This window comes from Pongo abelii, chromosome 4 (genome assembly GCF_028885655.2).
Source record: "Pongo abelii isolate AG06213 chromosome 4, NHGRI_mPonAbe1-v2.0_pri, whole genome shotgun sequence".
In the NCBI taxonomy this organism is placed as follows: domain Eukaryota; kingdom Metazoa; phylum Chordata; class Mammalia; order Primates; family Hominidae; genus Pongo; species Pongo abelii.
The window spans coordinates 85,744,084-85,758,030 of NC_071989.2; the positions used below are offsets into that span (position 1 = coordinate 85,744,084).

The 13,947-nt window shown below is 33.0% G+C and overlaps 1 protein-coding gene across 3 annotated transcripts in view; it reads right to left on the minus strand.

The window, feature by feature from the left end:
- The window catches only part of AP3B1 (adaptor related protein complex 3 subunit beta 1), a 293,463-nt gene that overhangs the window by 205,430 nt on the left and 74,086 nt on the right, over window positions 1-13,947 (minus strand). For all 3 annotated transcript variants that reach the window (XM_002815683.5, XM_024247265.3, XM_054555656.2), the window contains exon 7: window positions 9,652-9,834. In XM_002815683.5, coding sequence (XP_002815729.2) covers window positions 9,652-9,834 — 183 coding nt within the window. The remainder of the gene's footprint in view (window positions 1-9,651; window positions 9,835-13,947) is intronic.

Sequence of the window (13,947 nt, forward strand, 5' to 3'; positions counted from 1 at the left end):
ATAGTCTCTTCAAAATTTTTTTAGGTTATTATAGAGAATGTGGTAGAGACTGCTGATTACCTCCAACAGCCAGTAGGGCAAGGAGGAAGAAGGATCTTTCTCTCTGACCACACTCCTCACATATATAACAAACTATATATGTAAGTGTCAAAAGCATATCATCCAACACATTACTAAGAACACGAAATCAATCAAACAGAAGTTCAAAGATAAGATGATAAACTATAGAATAAAGGAAATATGAAATTCAAACCTGAGTAAGTAAACAACAGATCAAAGCAATATTGTTACTAAATTTACGGAATTAAAAATAAAAACTAAAAAAAAAAATATTAGACCATTGAAAATCAAATTACTGACAATGAAACAACTTGAAATAATATAAATGCAAATAAAAAGACAAAAATGTGGCCTAGCATAGTGGCTCATGCCTGTAATCCCAGCACTTTGGGAGGTCAAGGCATGAGCATCACATGAGCCCCAGAGTTCAAGATCAGCCTAGCCAACATGGCGAAATCCTGTGTTTATAAAAAATACAAAAATTAGGCCAGGCACGGTGGCTCATGTGTGTAATCCCAGCACTTTGGGAGGCCGAGGCGGGTGGATCACATGAAGTCAGGGGTTCGAAACCAACCTGGCCAACATGGTGAAACCCCATCTCTACTACAAACACAAAAATTAGGCAGGTGCGGTGGCAGGCACCTGTAATCCCAGCTACTTGGGAGGCTGAGGCAGGAGAATCATTTGAACCTGGTAGGCAGAGGTTGCAGTGAGCCAAGATCGTGCCACTGTACTCCACCTTGGGTGACAGAGCGAGCCTCAGTGTCAAAAAAAAAAAAAATACAAAAATTATCAGTGTGATGGCACACACCTGTGGTCCCAGCTACTCAGGAGGCTCAGGCAGGAGAATCACTTGAGCCTGGAAGGGCAAGGCTGCAATGAACTGTAATCACACCAGTGTACTCAAGCTTGGGTGACAGAGTGAGATCCTATCTCAAAAAAAAGAAAAAAGGACAAACATTAAAGAAATTTTTTAAAAATATGATGGACATGGTAGACAAAGATTATAAAACAGAATAATGGGTATTCCTCAAGTATATAACTTACAAATGAAGCAGAAAAAAATGTAAACATCGAATTTTTAAAATTACAAAAAGAAAAGAAAATTCCCTAAAATAAAAGGAAGAAGTGAACCTGAAGATCATATGGAATAATTCACATTGAGATGTAACCTGATTAATTTTCAAAGACTTTTTAAAGAGGTTTTTTTAGCATGCAGAAAAAAAAAATCAAGTCACCTGCAAAGGAGAAAAATCTTTGGCTGTCTTCAGATTTCTTCACGGCAACATTCATTGCAGAAGAAAATTAAGTAATATCTACAGAGTTCTCAGAAAAAGAAAAGGGTGTGTCCCAACAGTACCATACCCAGCAAGATGTCAAATATACAGGAAACAATAAAACATTTTCGAATGCACAAGGCCTAAGAGAATACTAATCCAAGAACCCAGGTAAAATATCAATCAAGTGTGAGAGTGACACTGAAAGTCTCAAAATTTTATCTCCCATCTACCCACTCTTAAGAAAACACTGGAGGATATGCTCCAAAGCCAGTAAAACCAAAAGAGAGGAGAGAGACCAGAGACAGAGACAGAGATAGACAGAGACAGAGAGACAGACACAGACAGAGAGAGAAAGAGAGAGATAGAGAGGAAAAAAGCCTAAGAAACAGGATTTAACACAGAAGAGATATGAAATTAAGTTCTAGAAAAACAGATTGGAACTGTCCAGGCCTAGTAAGTAATCAGATTAGAACAGAGGGTGAAGACTCCAGGAACATGTCTCCTGGGAAGAAAATTAAGCTGTTGAAATACTTGATATACTTGACAACTGTACTAGTCAGAACTGTGTTCAGCTATATGTAACAGAAATATCTAGTTAGGTAGCTCCATAAAATGAAAAGTTGCCCCAAACACTTTGTTTTTCAACTCTGCCCACCCCCAGAGTATAGCTTTATCCTTATGCTTGTAACATGACTACTGCTCCTCTAATCATCACATATGCATTCTGGGAAGGAATCATGAGAAAGGGCAAAGGGTAAAATATATATATGTCAAATAAGTCTGTCAGAAAAACAATAGCTTCCCAGAATCCCAATTTCCAGATGTGGGTCATATGGCCATTTCTGACTCTAAAGGAATTTAGTATAGTTGATTATTTTTCATTGGGCATATCACTACTCTGAACAAAATCAGGATCCTGTTATTTAAATAAGTGGGAGGGGTAGAACTGACATTGGGTAGACAAGAAGAAGTATCACAACAACTGCACCTAAAATAATATTTGGAGAATATTTAATATTCCAATGGAGAACTTGGAATGCTCCGTATAGTAACATGATAAAGTAAGCAAATTTAAAATGAAGCAATTTTTGATTCCAAAAAGAACCAGAAGTTCCACAAGAGATGAAATGCTATTATACAGCTGAATAATATTCATAAATCATAGGAAAATGAACACACATGGATTGAAAAAATTCTAATTATATTCCAAAGATGAAAGAGGTAAGCAGAAGCATAAGGTAATAGAAGAATGACAAATTCTCCATTTCTGTAATAGGAAGTCAATATATAATGCCTAAAATTGATAAATCAAGAAATAGCAATATATGTCTATTACTTAGAAGTGGAGAAAGGTAAATACACACACAAACACACACACACCCCAAAGATAAAATTCTTACCCTACAACCACCTGAAGGGGCCCCTTCTCACCGCCAAGGGCATTCCAAAGTTAACCTGAAAAACTAGTTCAGACCATGATAGGAAGGGTGTGTCAGACATGCCTCATTACACCCTCCTCCCTTTTGGAATTCAGGAAAAGCCAACCAGAATTAACATCAACATAGACGTTAAGTCTGGTAAGAAACATTTATAATCTATGCTGTCTGAAGCCTACTACCTGGAGGCTTCATCTGCAAAATAAAACTTTAGTTGCCACAACCCCTTATTATAACCCAGACATTTCCATTCTATTGATTCCAGGTCTTCAGATAACAACTTAACTCTCAATTAATTGCCAATCAGAAATCTTTAAATCCATCTATGACCTAGAAGCCCCCTCTTCAAGTTGTCCTGCCTTTCCAGATTGAACCAATGTGCATCTTACAGGTATTGACTGATGTATTATGTCTCCCTAAAATGTATAAAAGCAAGCTATAGCAACCGTGGGCACATGTCATCAGGACCACCTGAGGCTGCACATATCACAGATGCATCCCTAGCCTTCGCAAAATAAACTTTCTAAATTGATTGAGACCTGGCTCAGATACTTTTGAGCTCACACACAGAAGGGAAAAGAACTGAGGAAGTTAATTCAGACATTGAGAAGGGTCACACAGAAAAATGTTTCTCATAAGCCTTGCAGTACTATTCATTTTCTTTCTTTTAAACCATGCATGTTACTTGGGTAAAATTTAAAGTTTTCTTTTTTTAAAAAGAAAACCTCATGAGTTAAAAAAAATTCCAATCAATAGGAATAAATTATGAACAACAAAAAGAATAAGGAATCTTTACGATAAATGCTTCATAACCAATGGGAAGAGAGGCGACTTTATTTCAATATTAGATCATGGTCCTTAGTTTCACCTTAAATTATATGCTAAAGCCTTTGTCAACAGTTACCTAAAACAGTGCACAAAAAACTGCTTTTATTGCATTGTAAAGAATGTATTCTACCACAACTTCTCAGTATTTTGTTTTTTTAATAAATTCCACAGAATCATGGATCTATAGTCCATTGGTAAGACACAAGACAAAATTTGTTTTAAAAAAGAAAATTAATCAGTAAAGAAAATTAAAACTCAATAATCTCTAACATTTTGGTCCGTTAAGACAGGATCTGGATGTGGAGTTCATGAAGTACTTCCCTGAAGTACCTTTGTACCTACAGAAAATTGCTCATCAAAAAACTACATTTATAAATTTTGCATTTTGATAAGTTATTTTATAGCTACCTCTGAAAAACTTAAGAACTTACCTTAAAAATACTTTAAACAAAATTCTAAATTTGGACTTTGTTAAACTTATGTAAGGTTTTATAATTGATGCACAGATATACAGAGAGAGACAAAATTAATTACTGCAAATTTTAAACCGGCATAAATACTGCCACCAGAATTACATAACCCGGATTCATATTCTAAAACATAATGGTAAATATTAAGAGTTTTAACTTCCAAATCACTGAAGTAAAATATTTTGATAATTCTTGAAAACCTCTCATCTCCCAGAGAAAGTTCAGTTGTAAAAAGCTAGATTCATAAAATTAAAAACATTCCTAGCAGGCCCCAGTGTCAGAGTTTCCTTTCAGTTTACAATTGATGCCACTAATGGATGTTGGTTTTTATTTTAAATCACTCTTAAAATTTACTCTGTGTTTTATAATACTTATTTTTTTAAATCGATTAATTTTACAAAAGCAACTTTAGTCTTAGAGATCTAGATTTATGCTTCAAGAAGTCTCCCATAATGGGCTTGAATGACAAATAAAATACTTAAGCAATTTTATATCCTTGAAAATTATACAAACTTGACCTAGAATAAAAAACAACCCACACGGACTGCAAAGAGTAAGGTAAATTTAAGAAAATAAAAATGCAAATGTGCATTTTAGCAGTCTCTTGAATTTATTAACCTAAAAGGTTTAATTTCCATTTTCCTGCATCAGCTTTATTTATAAAATGTCGTGCCCTATAAATACGCTGTTATTTTCTATAGTCAAGCACCCTCTTAACAAATCTTCTCATTAATATGTAAATTTAAAGTCAATCGGTCTTCTCCCTGACAGCCCCATGAATTCCTAGTGCACTGTATAATCGGCTTTGACTTGACATCCACTATTTATCATCAAAGATGTCAGTTAGAAAAATTATGGAAAATGCACTGCAATTGATATGACTGCAATCTACTTTGTCAACACTTAATTGTTCCTCAAATCATACATTTACATATAAACAGCCTAAATACTGATCTATAATGATGCAAATAAACTAAATTAAAAATCTCTTCTGCCCCTGAAGAAGCTTGTTTGTATATGATGTGTTCATTTGAGAACTTATTGACAAAAGCATGTACATCAGCTCATCTCAAAAAGTGTATCTACTAATTTTCGATTCCTCAACAAAAAACAATTTTGTCACACTTCAAGCATATTAACGTAAACAAATGTTTGCAAAAATTCAACAGGAAACATGATTTTTCTCTTTGAAAGCAAATTTAATTATGGTTGTTAGCTAATTGCATGTCTGAGCACTATGGATTGGGAGCCTCAAAGTTGGTTTTGACTGGAACACAATAAACAAACACAGAAAACTTATTAAGGTAACTAAGAAATTATTTTAATTTACAAGTCACAGGGTAATAAAATATAAAGGCAATAATGCTGGCCTGGGCATCAGATAATTCTGTTTATATTTCTACTCTACCCTTTATAATTAATATTGTCTTAAGTGACTTGCTAAAATCTGTGTATATCAATTTCTTCATATATAAAATGGGTATAATAATGCTGATTGCCCTATGGCAAATGGAATACTATGTAAGAAAGTACAGGCCAGGCATGGTGGCTCACGCCTGTAATCCCAGCACTTTGGGAGGCCGACGAGGGCAGATCACTTGAGGTCAGGAGTTCAACACCAGCCTGGCCAACATGCCGAAACCCCATCTCTACTAAAAATACAAAAGTTAGCTGGGTGTGGTGGCACATGTCTGTAATTCCACCTATTTGGGAGGCTGAGGCAGATGAATCGCTTGAACCCAGGAGGCAAGAGGTTGCAGTGAGCCAAGAACGCACCACTGCACCCCAGCCTGGGCGACAGAGAGAGACTCTATCCCAAAAAAGGAAAACAAAGAAGAAAAGAAAGTACAGCAAAAATGATAAGCCATTCAGTATAAAGCATCACAGTATTATTTTTCACATTTTCTCTTAGTCGCTGAGAGAAAACTGCTGGATTTAAATGAATTCGGTATTACAGGCAGGTTTTTTTTAATTATAAATTTAATTTTTATGTCAATACATTGTTTTAGTGACACTTTTTCCTACTGGCAAATCCTTTACTTCAAGGTAAAATGGCCCTTAATTCATCATAAAATGGTGCTCATATAGCATTTATGTAAGTGATTTCTGCCTGTATGTAAAAGGGAATGGAGGGCTAGAATGAAGACATTTCTACTTGGATGATTCCATGAAACAAAACATTCAAGTGTTGATGGTAAAAGGATAAAAAAGAGAGGTAAACTCTCAGGAATGACTCTGCTAGAGTACTGTTTCACCTTGTCTTTTTATTCTATAATCATCTTAACCTTTATTTACTACATGGTGTTCCTTTTACAACATCACATAAGAAAGAGCAAGCAAATATAAATGCCAAATACTTCTCAGTTTCTTCTAGCTGTGGTCAAACTCTGCTTTGAGATTTAGTCTGCCAATTTCTTTTATTTTTTTCTTTTTATTTTTTATTTTTTGAGACACCCAGGCTGGAGTGCAGTGGTGCGATCTCGGCTCACTGCAAGCTCTGCCTCCTGGGTTCACGCCATTCTCCTGCCTCAGCCTCCCAAGTAGCTGGGACTACAGGCGCCCGCCACCACGCCCAGCTAATTTTTTGTGTGTTTTTAGTAGAGATGGGGTTTCACCGTGTTAGCCAGGATGGTCTTGATCTCCTGACCTCGTGATCCGCCCGCCTCAGCCTCCCAAAGTGCTGGGATTACAGGCGTGAGCCACCGTGCCCGGCCTAGTCTGCCAACTTCTAAAGCTAAAACTACCATGTGTAGTCCTTAAAAAGTTGGAAGCAACATCAAGCCTAGATCAGAAAGCACTGAAGGCTATAAATGGCTACACTGCCCACTCCAAAGTTTCTCAGTAAAACAAAATCATAATTAGCACAGAGGAAGGCTGAGATGGGTTAACTGGAAGAGTGAGAGCACAGACATGGTCCTAGTGTTGACCACGCATTTGAATCTTAATTTTATAAAATATAACAAGAGTCTAACATATTGTACAATCCTTGATTCTAATACTACAATAAGGGCTGAGCCTTTCAAATATTTCACACTGCTTCTGAACTGAACATATGTACGTATGTAGACAAAAGCCTGTTATACTGATTATTCTGGGCTAAACAAGACCCTCAAATAGAACTTAAAACAATCGATGAATAATTTTTCCTTGAATTGAGGTCAACTGATATCAACTTAAGTTAATAAATAAAGTGAAATGTTTTATCCAAAGTAAAATTTATAACCACCAGAGTAACTGAAATTAAACAGTTACCAATAATTGCCTCTAAGGCATCAACCACAAGGTTACGGGAAGGAAACATGTACTTGAATTGCTTCTATAATTAAAAACAACAACAACAACAATATGATTCAAATTACCTAAACTTATAAATCTTCTCTTTAAAGTGGTTTTCTTTCTATCTTTCTTTTAAGCCAATGGATCTTTCTCAAAGGAAATCAAATTCAACGCTGCATAAGAAAGGAAGGCAAAAAAGGCTTCTGTGTTTGAAACAGTGGCAAAAGCCCAAAAAGCTGCACAGTCTAGAGTACCCCTGCCCTGCTTGGCTTGTTCCTGTGGCAGTGCTAGCGCATCCTGAGGGCTGATGTGCACATTGGAAAACCACTAAATTAGTCTAATAAGCACAGCATTTCGAATAATTCCAAGGTTGGATTGCAAGTAAGTGGCAAAGAAAAGAAATGACTTAGCCCATTCCAGTATGCCAGGGACAATGACCAGACTTCACCTCATGTTTGTCCTAATTCATGTTCATTGAGTTAACATGTGAAAACACCAAGAATGAATACAGTCCCAATTTTTCAAATTATCTGTCAAAAAAAAAATGTATATGACGGTGTAGAACTTAACTTTCCTTTGCAATGGGTTTAAAAATAAATTTTATCTAAAATAAGATAAAATTCAAGGAACAGAAAAACAAATAGACAAACATACAAAAGCAGAGATTTTACTATGGGTTACATATTTTTAGCAGGTATGGTAAGTAAACTATATATTTTAACTCCAGTTTCTATACAATTACAAGCAAAGGATCATTTGCATATAGTTACTGAAAATGATAGGAAAGTAAAATTTAAAAATTTAAATGGTGACAGTGATTAGCTAAGGCAAAATTGCCTATAACTTTATACAACAGAAAAAAAATCTGAGCAGAAGTTTTGAAAGGAATTGGCCAAAATCAAACAAATAAGCTATTTGGCAACAAAAATCTCTCATCAAAGTTATCATAAAAGGGCCAGGACATTTTCATCATAGAGATGTTCCTTAATCTAGCAAAAGTGCCATCAAAACTGTACTTTGCTCAATGATAAATAAAATTAATTTTATAAAATTAAAGTTGACAAGGATAGTAAAATTTCATCAATTTAAGAGCATTATGTAACGTAAGACTCATATATTAATAATTCAAAACATACTTCAATTTTTAAGATGGATAACATAATCATTTTGTTAATATTAAAAGTGAGATGAAAATCAGTATTACAGTCTTGTGGATAAAGAAGTATTAAAATTTCTAAACAGTTTTTAATGCTAATACTAAATCAATATAGAAAATATTGATCAACATTTTATAATAATTTGCAAGCTTGATGTGTCATTTAAAGCATGTATCATACATTTTTCCACGTTATTTACATTTTTCTAATTAACAAAAGCAAGATGTACTGAGCACTCAAGGCCTGTCATAAGTATGTATACAGACCACTTTGATATAACAGGAGCTTTTTAAAATCTTTTTATTTTTTTACACAAATTGGTTTTTAAAATCTGTAATACTGTATTTTAAAAAGATAAGACATCAAAAGACTAGAATGAATGTGCTATTCTTACAACATATAAGGATTTATTTAAACTGGTTTAAAATTACCTTAAATCTTAAATGTATACATCCTAAGGATCTTAATTACAAGTTACATGATAAAACTTTCTAAATTGTCAATATGATGAAAAGAATAAGGCATACTTAAAAAAAAAGAATAAGGCGTACTTCTAATGTTAATCTGCACAAAGAAAACAAATAGCTTCACTTAAATTATTAATTTTACTAAATGCTACCAGCTAAAGTGAAGAGAAGAACACAAACATTTTATAAATACAAAACTAGGAAAAAGTAGTTTAAAAGTTCAACAATATTTATCTATAGAGGCAAGAAATTAATTACTTTAGGTATAAATTCACGTGCTATAGAAGCACATCACCTACTTTTTTTTACAAATGAGTACCTGGAATAGCTGGGGCTCAAAGATGTGAAAGTAACTAGTAACCAAAAAATCCATGGTTTGGCAATGTCACTGTAAACACTGTGTCATGCTGCTCCTCCTAACAAGGGCCTCTTGCCAGTATCAAACTAAAAGTGTATATACTTACACCAATAAATATGTATCAATCAGTGCCAAACAACGGATAATTATGCTTGCATTTATACTGGTTGCCTGCTTTAGTAAAAGAACAAGAGACAAATGAGTCTTCCTTAAATATGCAAATTTCTCTAGTTTACTACTCCCAATTTTTTGCACAAGTTTTAAAAAGCTCATCCATTCTCTTAGTATACTTGAAAGTGGAAGACTGTTCAACACTTACCTCTTTCCAAGGGCTGACAAACTGTGTCCGAGCATATCGAGTTAGCATGTGGATTATGACAACCTGCCCCCACTCTTCAACATCCACCAGTAAGTTACATAGCTTGCGGTAATTTTTATGAATCAGATCTATTCTGTCCGGGCATACTTCTTCAAAAGCCATCACAACACTGCCAGCTACCAACTAGAAAAGAAAGAAATAGTAACTTATTAAAAAATGTTTCTCCCCTACATCAAAGGTCTTACTCAGGCATTATAGTAATCAGTTTCATGCCAATCAATATTAAAGTATTCAGTCATTCAATTAAAATGAATGTTCATGTTTGAATAACAAACTTCACGGTGCCTATTCATCAAAGAATAATTTTAATAGTTCCAATATGTCTAGAAAACTAATACTATTCTGAAGAGAAGTAAATTCTGATGTTTTTATTTCACCAGGTTAAATTTCAATACATTGTTCATATGTGGATTAAACATTAATCATGCACATTTTTCATGTTTAAAGCTAACCTAAATTCTAATCTAAAAATTCAGTACTTTGTTCATAATATTCAGAAAAAGAATCAAGACAATAACAAAGCTCACATTGTGTCAGTTTAAAATGAGAACGACAATCATTCTACAATGAACTTATGTTAAAAAGTATATGAGAAATTCATAAATTTTAATAGAAAAACACTTTCAAATCATATACATCTTAATCCACCAGTTTTTACCCAATATAATTTATTTACAAAGAAAGCACACTGGCTGAAATTTTAGAACATCACCTGGGCTCTTATCACTTTCATAACAATGTGTATAAGTTGGAATAATATATTACTAACAAAAGGGGGCTTTTCCAAGACCAATTAATGAATCATAATGTTAGTTTCTGAACTATGATGCTTTTACAAAGTGGTAACATTGAGATTCCTTTACTCTAAAGATACAAACTAAGCAGAATATATATTATACAAATACTTCTATATAAGTACAAATGATATATGTGCAGTTAGCCCACAATATAATACAGTTTTGAAAAACAAATTAATACCATATTCTATCTGAACACTAGGGATCTTCATTTTATGTCTAAAATTTCCCCAATGACTTAAAATAAGCAATTAAATAGAAATATAACTTACTGAAATGGTACTTTTTGAAAAATATTAGATACAATGATATTCATATTTTGAGTGTTTGTCCCTCTACTTGGCTGACATTTAGTTTATTAATATGCAACCAACAATACAATTGAAAGAAAACAGCTCAGAATATAGACTCGCTATTATGCTAAACAAGTTTCAAGTCCTGTGGGGATTTTATGAATTACCAATCAGTATAAACGTGAAGCTGCATTTATTGACTCCAGCCCTACCCATGTACTGGTGCCTGCTGGTCCCAGCATGTATGCACCTCAATCGAAAAAGCACAGAATTGATTATTTGTGTGAACTATATAAAAATGTATTATATATATAATTTTCTATTTGTTATAGATACGGCAAGGAAGTTAAGCTCATGTTTTCAATCGCATTTTAATGTCTTCTGCAAAAGACATAATTTCTTTAGAAATTACATTTCGTGATAATTACATTTCTATAAAGTGACAATTAGTATCATTTTAAAATATCTTACAACTAAGTTTATGACATTAAACTCTAGAATAACTCATTGTGAGATATAAACATCTATATATATGTATTATCAACCTTATATTAATATCAACATCAATTGGTAAAGGGTGTTAAAGTGCAAAAATAAAGGATAGTATTTAGGATAAAATGATCCATGAAACTGAACAGGTAATTCACAGTTTCAATTTTTAAAATACTATGTAAAATCAAGTTATTCTGTCTTAGCAATTATTTTCTTCCAAATATGTTTTGACACTAAACAATTAAATGGAAAATCAGCTACCATACAGTATTAAATTCATTAAACCAAGAGCTACATGTACACAATAATTCTAAAGTACTAACACCTTCTAAGGTACTAACAAATATCATTAATTAAATAGAACCAAATAAAGTTTAAGAAAACATCAAAATAATTAAAAAGCATATAAAGAGAGTACTTTTACAAAATAAAACTGATCATTTTAGATACTTAATCATATAGTTTTAACAATCTGACCCTGGGCTAAACACTACAAGGAAAATTAATAATTTTGGTTTATTAAATGTTCAATATTCTATAAAACATTCAGAATTAAAATTAAATGATCTACTCAGATTTTAAAACCAAAATACTGGTTTCCAAAAAACAGACAGTTAATTTCCATCTCACTGTGTCAATAGTAGCTTTTCATATAAGGGGAAAAATAAATCACTCCAACAAAACTAGCAATGAGCTCATCAAATTCAAATGCAGTTTTCCATTTATGTATTTTTTATATTAAAGCAATAAACATGGTTCATTTATCTTCCCTTGGTTGCCACGTTTTTCTGTGCTGTTGCTATGAACTTCAGCCATTAGCTGTGCTCCAAGGTAAACTACATGAACCATCAACAAAAGTGACACCCCATCTATGGAGTTCATATTTTCTCTAGATTATCTATGCTAGTTGACAAGCTGGTAATGAAAAAAATCACACTAAGCAAATTGTTCCTCTAATAACAATAAATTTTCTATAAAATTATGAAGGGTACAAAACGTTTCCTTGCATCTATTTTGTCATGAATTCTAATTAACATTGCAAAAACCTGAGAGTGCTGGGTCATCACAAGAAGTGCATCAAGGTTTGATTGATAATATGGTATAAGTTGGCCAATGCTGCCAAGATTTTCTTCCCTTAAATTAATGGCCATCCAACCTTCCCTAATCATACAGCCCAAATCATATTCCCCTTCTTATTTCAATTTTCTTGAGGCATGGAAAATGGGAAAGATCAGTCATTTATCTTCTAATAGCTGGATAATAGATCTATCACAATAAAACATCTGCACAAACTCAGGGGTGTGTTTTTTGCACATAACAGTGGGGATTTTATCAACATTAAATCAACAAGTTAAAATTTGTGTCTTACCCCTACAGTTTAGCTATAAACTACCAATCTATTCATTAAACATAATTTTGTAGAAAAAATTAAAGAGGAAATTTTATGTCATCAAAAATATATAAATAAATCAGTTTTTCAGCAGGCACTGACCTAATTTGTTTTCCTAAGAAACTCTGTTTTCTATTAGAAAGTTAGATGTTATCAAAAAGATTTTTTAGGATAAACTTGAAAGGAAAAGGAAATAAATACCACTCTGCTTCTAAAGTGTTCTAAAGAAAAGAATGTCAACAAATATGGATTGCTACATTTTAAAGAAAAACAAGAGAAACTATTATTAATTTTAAAAATAAATTCATATGTGAAAATTAGAAAAGGCTTGTAGTAAAGTAGGAAAGTGTTTAGGACATGTTGAGAAGGTAGATGAAAATGGTATAAAATTTAAGAATAAACAATAAAAAATCATATAAAGAAAAATGGTAACAGTTGATTGGAGATGACAGAATATAGATTAGATGCCCCCTTTTAAGTTCACTGACTACAGTTGTAAGGTTTCTGTAATATCTTTTACCTAAATAACACTAAAGTGTTCTATTTTTAGGAAAAAACTATTCATATGACACATACTGGTCTTTAGTAAAAGAGAAAAGCCATTCTATTATATTTTAATATACTTATAATTCCACCTTTCCTTAAAATGAGAATTATGGAACTAATTTTCTTTGAGATCTCAATTGAAAGAAAATATCCTCTAGCCTAAAAGAAGCAACAGATGGTATGCCTCAAAATCAACAGAGGTTAAATGAAGAAAGTTTAATAGATCAACATCTTTCAAATGTATATGTATCAGCAGCAAAAACAATGTCATCATCGTAATAATGATCCCAAAAAACTGCTGCTGGCAACAAATAAATTCCTTTTCAAAATATGGAAATAAATTAGACCTGGTCATTTAATTGGGAGATTTTTAAAATGAAAGTGATTTTTGATCCTTTATTGACTTTAAATGCCAATACTGACATTAAAAATTTGGTGGTGGGGGACAGGGGAGAAATGTACTTGTCTTCCTTCAATAAAGAATTACATGTGACCAAAAAAAGGTAATAATTAAGATATGATCCACAAATATCTGTGTAGAATATTTTTAACCTTTCTACAATGGATTATAATCACACAGAAGAAAAAATTACCAGAAAACATTCACAAAATACAGCCAATTTAAATACTGGGTAGACAAGTTAATGGTGCCTAAGTAAGTCTGAATCTCCCAACCCAAATCCAAAAAAAAAAAAAAGGACCAAAACCTATGCTTTAA